Raw genomic sequence first — 21,441 nt, forward strand, 5'->3', positions numbered from 1 at the left:
CTTTATACAGCCCAAGAGCAAAGTTCCACTGATAAGAGCCCTGTGTTAATGGTGCCGGCGCCACTGTCACAACGTAATGCTGAATGGCCACAAACAGCTGACTACAGAAAGAAGACACACATAGAGACAACATATATTTGTGGCTTGGATGAGCAGAGCTGTGAAACCATGATGAATGGGTCCTACTCTATGGACGTAACACCAGAGGGGACAGAGAGCAGGTCTAAGGAATCTTTTAAGTTTGTTTCGGAGAAGAGCGTGCTGAAGAGGTCTGGACCAGGACCCTCTGACCAACCGCAACCCTCCTGCTGCCTGAGCGTTAGCCACGTCTCCTACAGCGTCAGGTAAGCTAATGCTATTGACAAGATGGAAATATGTGTTACGAATGTGATGCGTGATATCACTGTCCCTTGGTTTGGAACTGTGAATGAACTGTTAAAACAATCTTACAGATTGTGCCTTTAAATATTACATTTAGGTCATACTCTACTTAATAAGATAGGGCTTGTTACACCAGTAAACAGTCGCATCAAGCGGCAAGATTTTGTACTTGGACATACTATTCTGGTACAGTAACAGGGAGGTAAAAATGGAAACATTGTATCTGCTCATCTAAAGCAGAGCAGCAGTGTCTAGCTGCATCTCTGTATCTACTGTGCAGATCATTACATGAATTGGGTCGTTCCATGAAATGGGTGGTGTAACTAGATTTTTTGGGGGCGATTTCACCTCATTTTTACATTCTGTAATAAAGAGCACATGTTCAACCTAATAAAAAACATGTTTTCCCATTTCAAATGACTATAGTAAGTGCTTATTAAGTGCCAAATAAAGTAACAGGGTTGACCCTATCAGGGTTGACGATTTCATCTTAAATCAACCATAATTCACCTTTATTCATTTCAAAATCTTATTCTTAAATGTTCCATGTGGTCTATATTAAAAGGTACTTAATTTAATAATACAATTATATTTTAAAATTCAATATTGGTGCACAATTTGTACTTATGATATTAAATGGGTCCAAAAGGGACACATTTCATGGAACGAGCCAATTATTCTCATAACACAGATTCAGTCAACTTTGTGTATGTGCGTGCGCCCTTGTCAGTGAGCGCGTGGGGCATTGGTGGGACCTCGCCACCTTCAAAAAGAAATGGACCAGACAGATTCTCAATGGTATCTCCTTCCATGTGAACAGTGGGCAGATCATGGGAATACTGGGGAACTCAGGTGGGCAACACAAACACACCAGTACAGCTGACAGGCAATGAAGAACAAAGTACTCAGTCAATCTGGTCTCAGAGCAAAATGTATTATATGCTACTTACATCCGTGCCACTCCGTTTAGTATGATACAGTGCCTTGCAAAAGTATTCATCCCAATTGGTGTTTTTCCTATTTTTTTGCATTACAACCTGTAATTTAAATTGATTTTTATTTGGATTTCAGGTAATGGACATACACAAAATCGTCCAAATTGGTGAAGTGAAATGAAAAAAATAACGGAAGACGGAAAAGTGATGCGTGCCTATGTATTCACCCCTTTGCTATGAAGCCCCTCAATAAGATCTGGTGCAACCAATTACCTTCAGAAGTCACATAATTAGTTAAATAAAGTCCACCTGTGTACAATATATGTGTCACATGATCTGTCACATGATCTCAGTATATATACACCTGTTTTGAAAGGCCCCAGAGTCTGCAACACCACTAAGCAAGGGCCACCACCAAGAAAGCGGCACCACGAAGACCAAGGAGTTCTCCAAATAGGTCAGGGACAAAGTTGTGGAGAAGTACAGATCAGGGTTGGGTAATACAAAAAATATCAGAAACTTTGTACACCCCACGGAGCACCATTAAATCCATTATTAAAAATGGAAAGACATTGGCCCCACAACAAACCTGCCAAGAGAGGGCCGCCCACCAAAACTTACGGACCAGGCAAGGAGGGCATTATTCAGAGAGGCAACAAAGAGACCAAAGATAACCCTGAAGGAGCTGCAAAGCTCCAAGGAGGAGATTGGAGTCCTGTCCATGGGACCACTTTAAGCCGTACGGTCCACAGAGCTGGGCTTTACAGAAGAGTGGCCAGAAAAAAAGCCATTGCTTAAAAAAAATCAAAAATAAGCGAACACGTTTGGTGTTCACCAAAAGACATGTGGGAGACTCCTCAAACATATGCAAGAAGGTGCTCTGGTCAGATCAGACTAAAATCAAGCTTTTTGGCCATCAAAGAAAATGCTATGTCTGGTACAAACCCAACACCTCATCACCCAGAGGACATCATCCCCACAGTGAAGCATGGTAGTGGCAGCATCACGGGGGATATTTTTTGAAGAAAATAATTCATCGGCAGGGACTGGGAAACTGGTCAGAATTGAAGGAATGATAGATTGCGCTAAATACAGGGAAATTCTTGAGGGAAACCTGAGATATGAGACTGGGACGGAGGTTCACCTTCCAGCAGGACAATGACCCTAAGCATACTGCTAAAACAACACTTGAGGGGTTTAAGGGGAAACATTTAAATCTCTTGGAATGGCCTAGTCAAAGCCCAGACATCAATCCAATTGAGAATCTGTGGTATGACTTAAAGATTGCTGTACACCAGTGGAACCCATCCAAGTTGAAGGAGCTGGAGCAGTTTTGCCTTGAAGAATGGGCAAAAATCCCAGTGGCTAGATGTGCCAAGATTATAGACATACCCCTAGAGACTTGCAGCTGTATTTGCTGCAAAAGGTGGCTCTACAAAGTATTGACTTTGGGGGGGTGAATAGTTATGCACGCTCAAGTTTTCAGTTTTTCTGTCTTATTTCTTGTTTGTTTCACAAGAAAAAATATTTTGCATCTTCAAAGTGGTAGGCATGTTGTGTAAATGAAATGATACAACCCCCCCAAAAATATATTTTAATTCCAGGTTGTAAGGCAACAAAATAGGAAAAATACCAAAGGGGGTGAATACTTTCTCAAGCCAATGCATGTTAGGTTACGTTATATTGGCCTACCAATGTAATAGCAGTCGTACAATATAATATGAATTGTAAGACATATCGTATGTTGCGAATTACAATTCATATGATATGTTACAAATTGCAATTCGTGCTAAAATGCTAAAGTTGCCCGTGATAAGATTTGACTCACAACATTTGGGTTGCTAGACGTTTGCGTTATACACCTATCCATCCACCCTAATCTCATTTTTGTCTTATCGAACATAATATATACTGAATAAAAATATAAACATAACATGGAAAAATGGCAATGATTTAATTGAGGTACAGTTCATATAAGGAAATCAGTGAATTGAAATACATTCATTAGGCTCTAATCTATGGATTTCACATGACTGGGCAGGGGCGAAGTGGTTGTGAGGCTGGTTGGATGTGCTGTCAAATTCTCTAAAACCACTTTGGAGGTGGCTTATGGTAGAGAAATTAACATTGAATTATCTGGCAACAGCTCTGGTGGACATTCCTGCAGTCAACATGTCAGCACGCTCCCTCAAAATGTAGACATCTGTGGCATTGTGTTGTGTGACAATACTGAACATTTAAGAGTGGCCTTTTATTTCCCCCCAGCGCAAGGTACACCTATGTAATGATCATGCTGTGTGTAATGATCATGCTGTTTAATCAGCTTCTTGATATGTCACACCTGTCAGGTGAATGGATTATCTTGGCAAAGAAGAAATGCTCACTAACATTTGAGAGAAACAAGCTTTTTCTGCGTATGGACAATTTTTGGGATATTTTATTTCAGCTCATGAAACATGGGACCAACACTTTACATGTTTCGTTTATATTTTTGTTCAGTAATTCATAATAAACGTGTCAAATAATGTAACATAACGCAACATATATTATACTAAATGGAGTGGCATAGATTTTAGTAACATATAATATGTTTTGCTCTGAGACCAGACTGTCAGAGTAATTTGTTTCTGGGTGCCGAAACTACTAACATAATCAGTAACATTAAATACTTACCACAGTGGAACATAAATGCACAAATCATACCTGACATAGACCTACAGTATATTTTATAGTACAATGCCTCCACTTACCATGCAATCTATGTAAAATACTGTAATTCTACTACCGCACAATCATATTTGTCTCATACTGTGCTGCCCTTGGCTTTCTGTGTGTGCCAGGCTCAGGGAAGACCACTCTCCTGGATGCCATCTCTGGGAGGATTGGGAACTCAGGGACTCTTCTGGGAGATGTGTCTGTCAACGGGAGGAAGCTGAAAAGAGAGCAGTACCAGGATTGTTTCTCCTATGTGCTACAGGTAAACACACACAAAGTAATACAGTCTCACCTCTCACTCACTATTCACAGACCGCCATAAATATTGTTCTTAGCTTATCATATTTGCTAGCAGTATAAAGTTCAAGCTGGCTGACATTACGTTGAGCTTTGTCCGTAAACTGCTGCATGAGAAAGTGAGAGAGGGTGGGTGAAATACGTGGCATGGGGTAAATAAGAGTCCACAAATACACTCTCTCCATCAACTCTACTCACTTCAAGTAGGGGATGGGTGGCCAGCCAGGGTGGAATTAACTGGAGTTACAGATAGCTTCTACATACAGTAATCTTTCTCTGGGATGTTCATGTGTATCCACAGCTAAATTAAATCACTGAGTTTAGAACCCAGTCCTTTGAAATAATCTCTCCTTTTACTGCAGATAAAATCCTCCCTGCTCACCGGAGCCATAAACTAATCCAGTCATTAAATTTCCCTCCTAAGCCTTGGATGAGATGGTGATATTAAATCGCACAGTAATTAAGAAGAAGAGCAGGAGAGTTCATTCACGCACGCACTCACCCATGCTTCCACGCTCATACCCATGGTGCGTGAGCACATCAAAGTTCCATAATCCAGTAGGGCTCTGCTGTCAGTCAATCATTAAAGCTCAGCCCATTCAATCTATGTTAGGGGCACACAGTCAAGAGAAAGACAACATTATACAGCTGCCATACATACACACAAAACTCTCACAGGTCACCTCACCTTTAACACGGATCACTTAGGTAACAGACAGTCCCCCACGTCTGTGCAGAGGTAGGTAACAGACAGTCCCCCACGTCTGTGCAGAGGTAGGTAACAGACAGTCCCCTACGTCTGTGCAGAGGTAGGTAACAGACAGTCCCCTACGTCTGTGCAGAGGTAGGTAACAGACAGTCCCCTACATCTGTGCAGAGGTAGGTAACAGACAGTCCCCTACGTCTGTGCAGAGGTAGGTAACAGACAGTCCCCTACATCTGTGCAGAGGTAGGTAACAGACAGTCCCCCACGTCTGTGAAGAGGTAGGTAACAGACAGTCCCCGACGTCTGTGCAGCGGTAGGTAACAGCTACAACTACTTGACATCAGTTGACCATTTTACAAAGGATACATGGTGCTCTGAGTAGAAAACATAGAGTTCACTATACAGTGCATACACAATACATGGACTACTAATATTTTGATCTTATGCCTTCGATCTGTCTTTATCCCTGGCTTTCTTTCTTCCCTCTGTAGAGTGACAACCTGCTGAGTTACCTGACAGTGGAGGAGACTCTGACATACACAGCCCAGTTGGCCCTGAGACGACACTCAGCAGACGTCATCCACAAGAAGGTGTGAATCGTACAGACTATAGATAACCTCCAGACCAGGGCTGGCCTACAACAGATACACATTAAGATATCTTTGATTTCTCAAGCGATTCTGGTATCAACTGTGATAAGTTGTTGACCCCTGACCACTTGGCCTGGCCTGCAGGTGTTGGCGGTGATGGCGGAGCTGAGTCTAGGTCACGTGGCCCACAGTGTGATCGGAGGACGCATCTTCCCAGGGATATCTGGGGGAGAGAGGAGGAGGGTGTCCATTGCCATGCAGTTGCTTCAGGACCCTAGTGAGTACAAAGAAGCTGTCTTTGGTCATTGCCTGTGCAGAATTTCAGGAGACAAGCATGTAAATACCCCTTAAACAAACACATAACTATACCATACATGACTAAAATATGTGTAGAAAAATACAGGCTATTCTACAAAACCAAGAAAACACATTTTCAATATCATGGATTAGAATAAGAGTATGTCACCTTGAGCGAAGGAAAAAGTTGATCATCACAAAGTTCAACCACTTCTGAGCGGCTAACAATGAGACCTGTGTCTAATAATAGACTAGAAACAGAGAGGGATGGACAGAGGGGTGATAAGAGAGGGAGAGATGGGGGGGTAATGAAAGACAGGGTTATTACACACTCAGTATTAAGCTGAGTGAATCATGTGGGGGGTCCCAGGTGGAGTTTATCAGGGCCTGAGGACCCACAGGGGGTGAGAGGGTCTCAGTCCTCATTCGGATTAGACGGAGCACTCTCCACCCAAACACTAGGCCACATTAATGAAGGGTTCCCATCCGCTGCCTCGCCAATCAACCAGGAAATGAATTAATCATCACACAATTAATGCATCTGTTAATTCCACTCATCCTTTTTAAAAAGGCAATCTTTTAATTGTGCTAATTGGATAAATTAACAGAAAAGAACACACTTATCTCAAAGAGTGGCCCCTTAGAGGGGGACTGTGCCATTTAAAAAAGTTCAGCTCTGTTTTTAAAAGTTAGAATAAAATTGATGTGGAAGTTTTTTCAATGTTAAATATTCCGATGTGTTACTTTGGGACATGTGATGTCGTTTCAGAGGTCATCCTTCTGGACGAGCCAACCACGGGCCTTGACAGCATGACGGCCAATCAGATTGTTGTTTTACTGGCTGAGCTGGCCAGAAGGGACCGCATTGTCATAGTAACCATCCACCAGCCACGCTCTGAACTCTTCAGGGTGAGGGAAAGAGAACAAAGCTGCTTTGTGTTATTCCCTTACGTTCATTGATTATGTCAACTTTCCTGATTATTTTCATCCCTGATATTTGTCTGTTGATGCATTATACTCTCTGTTATGTGTGTTCCCTAGGTCTTCAGTAGAATAGCCATAATGAGTAAAGGTGAGCTGGTGTTCTGTGGCCAGCCTGGAGAGATGGTGGACTTTTTCAGCGCATGTGGCTACAACTGTCCAGACTACTGCAACCCCTTTGATATCTATGGTACAGTAAAGTATTAACTTCACACAATGTATTCATGTACCACCCCTATCTCTCTATTGACCCTCCCGCCTGGTCTGCCCTATGGATTGACCAACAGTGGATCTGACGTCAGTGGACACGCGCTGCAGTGAGAGAGAGGCCACCACCTACAGCCGCATGCACGAGATCACCTCGTCCTATCAGGACTCAGAGATCAATCAGAGCATGCTGAGACAGATTGAGCAGAGTTGCCAGCGAACAGACAAACCCAGCATCCCCTTCAAGAGCAAAGAGTCACCCAGCGGCCTGGCCAAACTGGCTGTGCTTCTCAGGTCAGAGGTCAAACTACCGTGCTGTGTTTGATTATGAAGGTAAAATAAGTCAGTTTTTTTCCTAAGGGTATAGTAGCCTATGATGTGGTAGTATGATGCCACTACCTCTGATTTACTGTCTGACTCAGTCCTGTCTAACCTCCATCGTCTCCAGTGCTGTCTGCACTGATCTGGCTTCTGGTAACGCGTGTCGTGTTAGAATGACACCACCTGACGGAAGACAATGGTCTAACCTTTCTCTCTTTCTGTAGGAGGACTGTGAGGAACCTGTCTCGAGACAGGATGGGTGTCCTGATGCGTCTGTCCCAGAACCTCATCTATGGCCTGTTTGTGGCCTTCTTTGTCATGAGGCTGGATGATGACATCACCAAGGGAGCGGTACAGGACCGGATTGGCATCATCTACCAAGCTATGGGGGCGTCGCCTTACACTGGCATGCTGAACGCTGTAGCTCTTTGTGAGTTAGCTTGCTGTATCTTACACTGACATGCTGAACGCTGTAGCTCTGTGTGAGTTAGCTTGTTGTTTCTTACACTGGCATGCTGAACGCTGTAGCTCTGTGTGAGTTAGCTTGCTGTTTCTTACACTGACATGCTGAACGCTGTAGCTCTGTGTGAGTTAGCTTGCTGTTTCTTACACTGGCATGCTGAACGCTGTAGCTCTGTGTGAGTTAGCTTTCTGTTTATTACACTGGCATGCTGAACGCTGTAGCTCTGTGTGAGTTAGCTTGTTGTTTTTACACTGGCATGCTGAACGCTGTAGCTCTGTGTGAGTTAGCTTGTTGTTTCTTACACTGGCATGCTGAACGCTGTAGCTCTGTGTGAGTTAGCTTGCTGTTTCTTACACTGACATGCTGAACGCTGTAGCTCTGTGTGAGTTAGCTTGCTGTTTCTTACACTGACATGCTGAACGCTGTAGCTCTGTGTGAGTTAGCTTGCTGTTTCTTACACTGACATGCTGAACGCTGTAGCTCTGTGTGAGTTAGCTTGCTGTTTCTTACACTGACATGCTGAACGCTGTAGCTCTGTGTGAGTTAGCTTGCTGTTTCTGCATGGTCTATGTCTGAAATGGCACCCTATTTCCTGTAATAGTGCACTATGTTTGCTGGCTCCAGAGTAGTAGATAATCACACAGTAAGTCTCTCATTTTCAAAATCAGATCAGGCTGATTTACAGGCTACTATTGTACACCTGCGGAGAAACATATTGAGTTACAATAACATCAAAATGGTCCAATGTTGTCAAACCATGCCTGCGTAACATGAACTGCCTATGTTCTGGTCACGTGGACCTTATTTGGTGAGAGGACCCTGACTAGGAACTTTTCTCCAGATCTCAATGGAAAGTTCAATGAACCCTCCTATTTTACCCCATCTCCTTCCATCCCCTATCTCACGGAGTAGGGATAAGGGATATAGAAGGAGATAAGGGACTAGGCCAAGCGACCTAAGGGCAACCACGAGTCAATAAGCACCCAAACAGCTGTAGATAGCGGCAGTGGGTTTATAATGTTTATCTGTCTTGAACTTTGGGATATTTAGTAGCCCATAGGCAAAGCTACTTTTAGTACACACATCTCTGTGCTGAAATGACATTATACAAGACAAACTAATACAATCAGTGTAAGAGTTTAATGGTAAAACAAGTCAAGGTATCCTTGGAATATTTACCTGGATGCAATAGCAGGGGTTGTGTTCATATCATAATCACCACTGCCCTAATGATGCTGTCATCTCTAGTTCCTGCTCTGAGGGCCATGGCTGACCAGGAGAGTAAGGATGGCCTGTACCAAAAGTGGCAGATGTTCTTGGCCTACATCTTCCACATCCTCCCCTTCAGCATCATCAGCGTGTTCATCTTTTCCTCCTTCCTGTACTGGTGTGTGGGGTGGGGGTGGGGTGTGTGTGTGTGTGTGTGTGTGTGTGAGAGAGAGGGGGTGATTCTTCTATCCTTGTGAGGACCTAAAGTAAAACAAGTCAAATTCTCCCTCATGGGGACATTTTCCACAGCCCCATGAGGACAAAGGCTATTTTAAGCTTATGAGTTAGGTTTACAATTAGGGTTAGGGGTTAAGGTTAGGTTCAGGGGTTATGGAAAATAGTATTTTGAATGTAAATGTATTTTAGGTCCCAACGAGGATAGAAGAACATAACGTGTGTATGTATGTGTGTATGTTTACCATGTAGATTTGCATTCATAGTCTCTCACACGTGACTGTGTGTCCATGCATGGGTGTCTCACTCTCTCTCAGGACGGTGGGGATGAACCCAGAGATGTGGAGGTTCCTGTGTTTCTCGGCGGTGATCCTGGTGCCCCATCTGGTGGGTGAGCTGCTGACCCTGGTGCTGATGGGAGTGGTGCAGGACCCCAACATGGTTAACACAGGAGTGGCGCTGCTCAACGTAGCTGGAATCATGGTGGGCTCCGGATTCCTCAGGTCAGAGCACTACGAGGAAATATGGACTTGTGTTTTCAGTGTCTAATTGTCATGCTATTGTTTTACATATCCTTTAACAATTCCCTTTAACAATTCATTGAGTAAATTATTGGTACTGGTGAAGTTATGTGTTTGTGCATTGGCTCCCATAACCACTCTCAAAGTTGTAAACTATGGACCATAATTGAACTAATGGTCCTGTTCTGTTTTTCTCCCTCCATAGGAGTTACCAGCAGATGCCTGTGGTGTTCCAGTGGCTCAGCTACCTAACCTTTCAGAAGTATGGATGTGAGCTGCTCATCGTCACAGAGTTCCATGGCCTCAACTTCACATGCAGTAAGACTCATACCAAATCTTTCTCCAGTTAACAAAGCTAGTGATACCAGTGTCCAAATGAATCAGGAGATTCTGTGATCAGTGCACTGTAACAGTATGGAACATCCCTATCAGGTTGCTCTAAAAAGCCAATGTCAAGACTCATGCATACTGTATATCGGCTGATCTTTACAGAGTCTGGGGTTGATTACTTCTGTCTATGTTCTATGCAGGTACAAGCAGTATACCTCTGCCAGGCGCCTGTCTGATGACAGATGGAGATGACATCATAGACCAGGGTTACCCAGGAGCCCTGGACCGCTACACCCTGGACTTCCTCCTGCTCTACTCCTTCCTGCCTGCCCTGGTGCTGCTGGGAGTCATCAGCTACAAGATCAGAGACTGCCTCGTCCAACACTGAAACAGACACTGACACCAACATGGAGACAGAAAGGGGTGTGGGAGTGCTGTAGTTTGGTCTTGTGGTACTGTAAGCACAACCTGCACAATATACCACATACACTCAGTGGCCAGTTTATTAGGTACACCACCCCGTTCACGAAAATGGTTCGCTCTTACAGAAAGTGAGTCACGTAGCTTGCTATATAAAGCAGGCAGACAGGCCAATGAGTGTATATTCCACAATAGCAGGGGTTCGAACCCTTGATCCACCACTTTCTATGCAGTTCATCCCCTTCAATCTGTCTTTGAAATGTCTAATTGAAAGTAAGAAACACAAATAAGAAATGGAGTTATATTCCCTGCCCATTTGGGGAGGGAAGGGGGGGGGGGGGGCATTTCTGCTGTTATTGAATACTGGACTTCTGTGGTAAAGTCTGTCCTGTAAAGACAGCCATGGACGTGGTTCTTGAGTTGGACTATCACATTTACTAGGAGTGTCATGAGCAAAGAAAGTGATTGGTGTGATGTCGGTATGGCAACAAATCTAGTGAATGATTTTCTGACACACTGTAAAGAAGTAATACTACTGTAATACTGTTTTTTCTTTAGAAATAAGGTATATTGTTGGATATCTGTGTTTTCTACGCTTGCAGAAAGTGACATGCCAGTATGATGGGATGTGTTGGATCTCCATATTGTTGTAAAAATGCCAAGTAAATGTATTTTTCTAAATAAATGTTTCTAATGAACATACTTACAATACAAACTGTTGTGCTGTGTATGTGAATAGGAAAATCAATGTATGAATCCAATACAATTGATATGAAACATGTATTATATAGTAAGTTCTACAGGATATTGTAATCAGAGCATTTCTCTGGGTATATTAAATGACCGTACAGGTGTCTGCCAAGTCTGAAGTAAAGGGTAAAGTCTGTCTAAGCTCCAGAACATTCTGTTGTGATGTTCTCATTGGCTGAGAGGTGATGAGTCTATTAAGTTAGGTCTGCAGTTCTAAGACTTGGACACATTCCTCTTGTACTGGTCCAGTTTCTTTAGACAAGAAAAAGGCGACAATGTTATCATTGTTTTGGGTTCATCCTAAATGGTTTTCACACATCGTATAGTGTTAAAACCATGTAAGGATACTGTTAGACTCTAGCTTGAAATGTACTAATTCAAATCAAATCAAACTATTTGTCACATGTGCTGAATACAACAGGTAGACCTTACCGTGAAATGGTTACTTATGATGACTGTCAAAGATGTTACCTGGTATAACAGAACGCTGTTCTGGATGCTGAGCTCAGGGTCCAACTGACACAGATTCATTTAGGTGATAAACTTGACACATGCCATGTATGACATTTATTACAAAGACTCAATCAGTAGTGCTGGTAAAAACATATAAACTCAGTGTGACCCGGGCCAGAACGGAATTCTGACCTCATAAAAATCCATCTATCAAGGGTACATCTGAACCAAGTTCCAGGTAATGGCTCTGTCTGGATTTCTAGACTATCAAGGCACGTGTTTGAGTCTTAAGTATTCACATTCTCTATATTGGCATGAAGTCAGTACCCCAGTCTCTCAACTCCTATTGGCTGACTCCACCCACCATATGATCCCTGTCCAATAGGAGTGCTATCTGAGCTGAATCAGGTGAGGGACAATAAATAAAACATCATGTGGACACTTGGCTGGAGCCAGAAACACACCAGAGGTTATTTTAGTTCAAGCGCCACAGTGGCACATGTGTATCTGGCTGCAGCCATTCCAAGGGTTATCGTTGCACATTAAAACAGTTATGATCAGACAATTACACATGGATTATTACAGGGCAACCGCAATGCAATGTAACTGGGGTTTCTAGAAGACAAGTAGAGATAGTTGAGCTAGATTAGAAGAACATGATCATCTTGACAATTACAGCCCGACCGATATGTTTTTTGGGGCATGATACAATTATTTGGGGGACAAAACGATAACGGCTCTATTGACAATCTTCATGGACCTTGACTGGTCCCATACAGTGTGTGCTGTAGCCAACTCTTCTAACCCTAGGGCTGTGTTTACACAGGCTGATCATTTTCTGATCTTTTTCCACTTTAATTGCTCTTTTGACCAATCAGATCAGCTGTTCTGTCAATAATTGGGCAAAAGATCAGAATTGGGCTGCCTGTGTAAATGCAGCATAACTGTCACGTTCGTCATAAGGAATGGACCAAGGCGCAGCGTGCGTAGAGTTCCACATATTTTAATAAATAGAAACTCACCAAACAAGCACAAACGAAACGTGACGTTCTGGACTACTCACAGGCAGCTACACAAACACAAGATTCCACAAAGCACAAAGGGGAAATGGCTGCCTAAATATGATCCCCAATCAGAGACAACGATAAACAGCTGCCTCTGATTGGGAACCATAACAGGCCAACATCGACATATAAACACCTAGATGGACACCCTAAATCACACCCCGACCTAACCAACATAGAGAATAAAAGCTCTCTATTGTCAGGGCGTGACAGTACCCCCCCCAAAGGTGCGGACTCCGGCTGCAAAACCTGACTCAATAGGGGAGGGTCCGGGTGGGCATCTACCGTCGGGGGCGGCTCCGGTGTGGGGCGAAGTACCCACTCCGCTCGTGGACACATCATCAGAGTAATCGGACTGTGGGTCGTCGCCAGAGGAACCGGACCGTGAATCGTCGCCGGATGCTCCGGACCGCGGACCGTCTCAGGAGGTTCCCGGACCGCGGACCGTCTCAGGAGGTTCCCGGACCGCGGACCGTCTCAGGAGGTTCCCGGACCGCGGACCGTCTCAGGAGGTTCCCGGACCGCGGACCGTCTCAGGAGGTTCCCGGACCGCGGACCGTCTCAGGAGGTTCCCGGACCGCGGACCGTCTCAGGAGGTTCCCGGACCGCGGACCGTCTCAGGAGGTTCCCGGACCGCGGACCGTCTCAGGAGGTTCCCGGACCGCGGACCGTCTCAGGAGGTTCCCGGACCGCGGACCGTCGTTGGAGTTTCCGGACTGGGAACTGTCGCCGGAAGCTCTGGACTGGGAACTGTCGCCGGAAGCTCTGGACTGGGACCTGTCGCCGGAAGCTCTGGACTGTGGAGGCGCACTGGAGGCCTGGTGCGTGGGACCGGTACAGGTGGTACCGGGCTGATGACACGCACCTCAGGGCGAGTGCGGGAGGAGGCACAGGACGCACTAGACTGTGGAGGTGCCCTGGAGGTCTAGAGCACTGAGCCGGCACAACCCGTCCTGGCTGGATGCTCATTTTCGCACAGCAATTGCGGAGAGCTGACACAGAGCGCACCGGGACGTGAATGGGCACTGGAGACACAGTGCATATCATTGCATAACATGGTGCCTGAACGGTGCGGGAAGTTAGCTCTGGTCTGAAACCTGGCTAAATAATTTTTGGGGGCTGCCTCTCGTGCTTGTGTCTTGGTTGCGAACCCCGGAGTCGTCGTTGATCCTCCTTCGCTGCCTCCATCTGCTTCCCCGGTAGGCGTTCATATCTCTCCAATACCTCCTCCCAAGTCCAGGCTATTCTCTCCTCAACATCCTCTATAGACCAGGATGCCATCTCCTCCCGAGCACGCTGCTTGGTCCAGTTGAGGTGGTGGGATCTTCTGTCACGGTCGTCATAAGGAATGGACCAAGGCGCAGCGTGCGTAGAGTTCCACATATTTTAATAAATAGAAACTCACCAAACAAAACAAACAAGCACAAACGAAACGTGACGTTCTGGACTACTCACAGGCAGCTACACAAACACAAGATCCCACAAAGCACAAAGGGGAAATGGCTGCCTAAATATGATCCCCAATCAGAGACAAAGATAAACAGCTGCCTCTGATTGGGAACCATAACAGGCCAACATCGACATATAAACGCCTAGATGACCCACCCTAAATCACACCCCGACCTAACCAACATAGAGAATTAAATCTTTCTATGGTCAGGGCGTGACAATAACAAACACAGAAAGTTGGCTAAAGCACAAACAGACTGGACCACCAGGCTAACAGGGGCCAGTGGAGTTCAGACACGGTTCATACCGTGTCTTTCTGGGCCCGCATGGAGACATCTGTAGTTCACTGTACTGTAGGTTCCTAGGCTGGGTTCTTCAGCTCTCTGTGGTGCTCACTGGTGCAAGACAGGAGTAATGGATTAGTATCACACACACATTGTAACGTGATTGTGTGTGGGTGTGCATTAGTGAGTGTATGTGTGAATGAGAGGGTGTTTGTCCATAGTGCAGGAATTACCTCAGGAGGAAAAACGACCTTGAACACTTTCTTCCACAGATCTAGAGGGTTTTTAGCATGCAGAGTCCTAATGTCAACATCAGTAATTGGGGGAGAACCTGGGAAGTAGAGTGAGATCAAGTGTATCATATTAAAATAACAGATACAGTAAGACCAAGGAGCTGATCGTGGACTACGTGGGGTGCATGCCCCCATCCACGACAAGATGGCCGCAATTTGGCATGGTCCCTCAGATCCTCAGGAACTTTTACAGCTGCACCATCGATAGCATCCTGACTGGTTCTATCACCACCTGGTATGTCAACTGCACTGCCCTCAACCGGAAGGCCCTACAGAGGGTGATGCAGACGGCCCAGTGCATCACTGGGGGCGAGCTCCTAGCCATACAGGACGTACATGACAGGCGGTGTGTGAGAAAGGCCCCAAAAAATTGCCAAAGACCCCAGCCACCCCAGACATGGACCGTTCTCCATGCTGCCGTCCGGCAGGCTGTGCTAGTACATCAAGGCTCAGACCAACTCCTATACAGCTTCTATTCCCTGGCCATAAGAGTGTTAAATGGCTGACAACTACTGCTTTCTCTCGCTCACAGACTATCCACACTGACTCTATGCCCATTCACAGGTCTCTACCCACTGACATACATACACCTTCACTCTTACACACACACACACTGCGCCAGTGACCACTGCGCCACTCCTACTTATCCTGCTACTGTTCACTATTACTCCTTTTTATATGTATATATTACTATTATATGTATATATTACTAAAATAACCTAAGTATTTATATATTTCTGCTACCAGTCACTTTTCAGCCCTGTTTACATGTATATACTACTACAAGTCACTTTTTATGTATAAACCTACCTCAACCACTCGAGCACCCCTGCACAGTGAATAAGGTACTGGCTCCGACCCGTCTATATTCACATTTTTTAAATGTTTTCCCCTCCTATTTTCTCTTATCTATACCATTAACACTATCACTGAATTGTTGGGACAGAGCTCTCAAGGTATGAATTTCACAGTACTGTTTTACACCCGTTGTATCCCGTGCATGTTGTGAAAACATTTTTAAACTATCATGAATACTGTTGGAGCTAGGAACACAAGCATTTCGCTACACCCGCAATTATATCCGCTAAAAATGTGTATGTGCCCAATAAAATTTTATTTGAACAGTACAGCACTAACACTGCAGTACTGCATGTTACCACAAGGGGAGGCTAGACACAACACAGTTCACATTTCTGGCTTATGAGTCCATCCCAGCAGGAATGATCAGAGGCTTACTGAGATCAGAGGACATGGATTTCCTGTCAGAATAGCAGGAAACATGTACATCTGTGTTAATGTTGAATGACAGTTGTAATTCATTATACTTGGCCTAAGTATTGAGCTCTCAAATGTTCGGAAACATTGACCAACTGTGGCATTGATAGACAGAGGTTAAAAAAAAGTTATCTTGCCCATTTTCTGTACGAAATGCTAGTTGTGTGAATAAGCTCTTAGTTTTGGACATCAAGCTCTCAGACTTGCTGCTGTTAAACAGCAGGTGGAAGGATGGACAGATGTCGAGGCAAAGAGAATAGACCGATGAACAGTAGATTTAAAGACAGCGTTGTGTGATTAAACTTACTGTACCAAAATCCTCATTGCATTTGAGATACTTGTTTGATATAGCCTACAGTGAAATACTGATATGCAAAGACACATTGGCAATGGTGTTGATGACAATTAGGCCTACAGGTCTTACCATCAAAGAAGCTGCGTAGTAATGGGCAATAAACCGAAGGGTCTTGCAGATCACTTTCCTCTCCTCAGAGTCAAAGAAGATGTATTCATCCATCAAATATGCTCACTTTTCACAACACATGAAATCAATAGAAATAGCCGACAATTGAAAACACAAATCTTAACAACTAGATTCGTCAGGGTGAATATTGTTTTTCAATTGCTTTAGGCTGAGTGGTAGAAGTAGAAAACACATCTCACCTGAAAGATATCAAACTTGCTGCCAAAAATCAGCAGTGGAACAGAGAAGGGGTTGATCAGCTCTCTGTCCTGTGCACCTTGTGCTGGGGACAATAAATGGCTACTTAAAAATGTGCAGTTTTGTCACACAACACAATGCCACAGATGTTTCAAGAGTGCATGCAATTGGCATGCTGACTGCAGGAATGTCCACCAGGAGTATTTGCTGAGGAGTATTTCTGTCTGTAATAAAGCCCTTTGTGGGGAAAAACTAATTATTGTTGGCTGGGCCTGGCTATTGGCTGGGCCTGACACCTGCCCAGTCATGTGAAATCCATAGATTAGGGTGCAATTCATTCATTTCAATTAACTGATTTCCTTATTTGAACTGTCACTCAGTATTTTGATTTTGTCCCACATTTTGCTAATTTTCTCATCTCCGAAGCATTTGATCTCAACACAATTTTATGTTTGCATAACTAGAATCTGTTATGAACAGAGTTGACTAGGTTTTGTTGACTTTACCTTTGCCAAAATTTCAAAAAATGGCGGTCTTTTGATGACAGAACTACTTGAGTTTGTATTTTGAATTTCGTGGTCCACATTGAGATGCGTTGTTGCAAGTACAATTCGCAAATGTGTAATTACATTTTTGCAAGCTTGTGTCATGATGTGTGAAAGATTTAACAACGGTCGCAAACTTGTAACTTGACATTTGAATAAGTTTTGCAAGTATAATTTATTTTCAGAATTATTACAAGGCCATTTACGAGTATGAATATTCTGCTGTGAATCAAAAGTACATATGCAGATTTAGAATCTACGAGCGCTCAGAGTTCTGTCACTGTTGTTACGTTACCAAGAGATTTTTAAACTTGTAAAACGTTTTGTAAATTTGTAGACAGATATTTGCAAGTGGAAATGTGATTGGCACTCAGGACCTTTTACTCCTGACCAATCACTCCCCTCTGCCGAAACCACAACCGCCTAACCATTGGCTGGATTGTTCCATCAATCAAATCTCAGAAAGTAGCTCCCAATATGAGCAAGAGAGGATGAGGGTAAATTAAACGAAAACTATCTACTTGAAAGTAATCGTCTCTTTTATCTGTGTACATCAATTTTTTTTATGTGAAAAGGCAGGGCAGTAGTTTGTTTATCATGTCGAATATAATGGTACATTTCAGACGAACTTCAGATCAGTGTTAACTAGCTGGCCTCTGACATTCGTCCTAGTTTTACTATCAACTGGCTAGCTTTATCAGGCAGCGAGGGTAAAATGAATTTACAGTACCAGTCAAAAGTTTGGACACACCTACTCATTCCAGTTTTTCTTTATTTTACTATTTTCTACATTGTAGAAAAAGAGTGAAGACATCAACACTATTAAATAACACATATGGAATTATGCAGTAACCAAAAAAGTGTTAAACACATCAAAATATATTTTATATTTGAGATTATTCTAAGTAGCCGCCTTAATGACAGTTCAAAATGCAGAAATACAAATTGTTGAAACTGTTTGCGCCCCTTTCTACCAGATGTGACATATAGGTCACATTGCATAACTATTACTAGGAGTGTTTATTTATTTATTTTACAAATATGTTATTTGGGGTGCCCTTGGCCAGTCCTAGTCACTGCTTAATTTTCATTCACGGAAAAGTGGGTCCATGGGATAAAATGGTTAAAGTTCAAAAAGTTAAAACAGTATCAACAATATTTTGACAAACAATCTATGTTCAGTCCGTTTGTAGATGCTAAGTTGGTTTGGTGTTTGTATCTTTCAACTATTCAAGAACAGTGGCGAATCAAAATATTTCCCATTCAAGCCTATGGAGCTTTTATGAACCTTTAAAGGACAACCACACCTCCAGTATTCCAGACTGGTCTGCCTGTTTTAAAGTTTGAATGGCATTTCTAGCTTAACTAATTGAATACCAACCTGTTTTGTTTCACCAGCTAAAATAAATGTCAATCGGGAAAGGATCGACACTTTTTATTTTATTGAAAATAAGTAACATATGTAAAATAACAAAAAACATAAAACACATGAATTGCAACAATAAAATACATTGAATGAACAACAAAATAAATAAAGTTGTGGTTTATACAAAACATGAAACAGAAAAGTAAAACACTGATAAGATAACAAATGTGTAAACTTTCAAAATAACCCCTCAAAAAGTGTACTGAGCACTTAATTTTTCCCATTGCTTTCTTTTTTTTTTAAATGTCATATACTGACAAACATGAAGGTTATGGTTAAGATAGTGTACTGAGAATAGCTACACAGAGGCAAGGCATCTAATTCTGATATCTGTTGTTGAATTTAGGTTTTTGGTTTTGTTCTTTTGTATCCAAAAACCACTCATGGTGACACTTGAAGAGCCTTTGACACATTTCATATTTTCTCACACTGCGATGTGCAAAATTATATCATTTCAGCCCACTACTTGATGATTACTCATAATTTAAAAAAATGCCATTCTACTATTCAAACTGGGCACTTAGTGACATCAAAAGTCTGTATACAAAGCAGAAAAGATGGAGAGCATGTCTTCTGGTACCTAACTTCACTATTGCTTAAGTGTCTAAATACTGTTGCACTATCTTGAATTATTTTATACTACAACACATAACTTTACATGGAAAGGGTTGTACAATGGTCAGGCTAACCCTCCAAAAAGGAACTACAGAGAAGCAGCAAACTCAATGCGGAGGTCTAGGTATATACACACATACCGTATGAGTACATGAAAACATCCTCCCTTATGGAAATGTAGAAGAGTGAGCGATTCAATGTCAGTAAAAGGCTAAAGAAATCAAATGACTTATGATCATCATTCATACATGAAGTAATGACAGTGGTTACAGCGAATGAAGCTTTCACAGTAAGCTCTTTGCAGTCATGTTGTCTGATACAATTTCAAAAAACTATGTAAGGTCCTTGTAAATAAACACTAAACAGACAGAGGCCCCTTTGAAAGAAGACCCAACAGCTTTCTCCAACCAAGGCCATTCAGGGTGGACATCTTGTAAACTGTTATGGATTCCAGAAAAAGAGCATGTTACTGTATGAAGTGTTACAGTAAATAAGGCTGATTCAAAACAGCCCAAGCTGAAACAAATAGGGTCATAGTCAGATTTTCGTTTCCACTTCCAGTTTGCAAAGACACCACATATAAAGTAATGCAAATCATATGAAATATGTCACTCAGGTCAAGGACCAGGCTTAGGCTACATACAAGCAGCACTGTACTGTAATATAGTCTAAAACCGTTTCAAACCGTATCAAAATGGTTTTGTGTGAATTGCATATCACCATAATAATGTATTTGATTCGCTGGGTACATAATTGCTCAGAAAAGTTGAAATTCAGTATATTAGTCAAATGTGTGCTGAAAACAGATAGAAAACATATTACCAGCAAAACAGATAAATTGCCATTCAAAATACAATACGTAACATTTCTTGAGTTTGCTCCACAGTACACTTATTTCACTTCAGGAAACTTGGCTCACATTAAAAAAAAAACTGTACTGTTAGCTTTGGTAAGTTTGAATTACTATAGTATAAGAAGAACATTTGTTTCCTGAAAGCAATTGTTTTCATACAATCGACAACTCCTACTAAATTAGTATGATTAATTTCGATGACACAAACAAGTTTTCCGAAAGAGAACGCTCTACTCAGTCGATCTTGATACTAAATGTCAATGCTACTTGTTGCGACACAAATACAAAGTGTTCACTGTTTAGCTGGTGCCAGTATGAAGGGTAAGAAGAAAGATGGGGAGGCACTCTAGAAGTTGTCTTTACCACAGGGTGTGTCTGTGGCCAGTTTGCATGGAGGAGGATGGTAACCAAACTCCAGAATGCAAATATGCCTGGCTAGAGGTCGACCACACACATTGCTGACTGCCACTCCTCTGTGTGTATCGATTGATGCGAGCTGCTTGACTTAGTGGTGTTGTCCATGTCCATTGACATTAATAAATAATATGCCATTTAGCAGACACTTTTACCCAAAGTGACGTAGTCATGCGTGCATGACTGTACGTCTAAAGAGAAGGGAAGAAATCCTGCTTAAGGCCTGTCCTGTTGGGTACTGACATACAGTAGACTATAGGATGGTGGATCTTCATTCAGAAAACTTCAGAAAGAGGGGAAGTTGTTCTTTGAGGTGGGTGTTCTACATATGAAGCTGCGCAGAGGGTGTGAATGTCACTTCTGGGGGATGGCACTCTCTTCTCCACTGGGGTGGATGCGGTTGAATTGCAGGCCTCCCAGGTCTCTGGCTGACCCAGACCCCTCAGTGGGGGCTGAGGAGGCGCTGTTGCCCCTGGCTGAGGCTGTGGGGCCTGGGAGGGCCTCCTGGGGCCCCTGAGAACCTGGAGTGGGCTTGGGTGTAAGGGGGCTGGTCAGGCCAAGGCTGCTCAGGGCATCCAGGGTGCCGTCAGGATCCACCATTACATTTATCACTGATTGAGAAATACAGGAGATTGGTTCAAATGAATTAGCTTGTGTTTGATTGGGATCATACAGTATATGATAAAGCAAGTGGAATGTATGTAGTGAAACTAAATGTGTTTATAAGTCTGAATCTATTTGCAATACTGCTG

At 43.1% G+C, this 21,441-nt stretch overlaps 2 protein-coding genes across 7 annotated transcripts in view; one reads left to right on the plus strand and one right to left on the minus strand.

Annotated features, from left to right (window-relative positions):
- The first annotated feature begins 13 nt into the window (after positions 1-13).
- Positions 14-11,322, plus strand: abcg5 (ATP-binding cassette, sub-family G (WHITE), member 5). The gene is made up of 13 exons (XM_055890020.1): positions 14-344; positions 1,112-1,233; positions 4,157-4,293; positions 5,526-5,624; positions 5,769-5,901; positions 6,691-6,830; positions 6,963-7,092; positions 7,190-7,403; positions 7,655-7,860; positions 9,142-9,280; positions 9,654-9,839; positions 10,063-10,175; positions 10,388-11,322. The coding sequence occupies exons 1-13, from the start codon at positions 49-51 to the stop codon at positions 10,573-10,575; spliced, it is 2,103 nt and encodes a 700-aa protein (XP_055745995.1). The 5' UTR covers positions 14-48; the 3' UTR covers positions 10,576-11,322.
- A 7,486-nt stretch (positions 11,323-18,808) lies between these two features.
- The window catches only part of cep170aa (centrosomal protein 170Aa), a 62,999-nt gene continuing 60,366 nt past the window's right edge, over positions 18,809-21,441 (minus strand). For all 6 annotated transcript variants that reach the window (XM_055890025.1, XM_055890024.1, XM_055890023.1 and 3 more), the window contains one exon: positions 18,809-21,300. In XM_055890025.1, coding sequence (XP_055746000.1) covers positions 21,044-21,300 — 257 coding nt within the window. In that variant the 3' untranslated portion in view covers positions 18,809-21,043. The remainder of the gene's footprint in view (positions 21,301-21,441) is intronic.

This window comes from Salvelinus fontinalis, chromosome 30 (assembly GCF_029448725.1).
Source record: "Salvelinus fontinalis isolate EN_2023a chromosome 30, ASM2944872v1, whole genome shotgun sequence".
Classification (NCBI taxonomy): Eukaryota; Metazoa; Chordata; class Actinopteri; order Salmoniformes; family Salmonidae; genus Salvelinus; species Salvelinus fontinalis.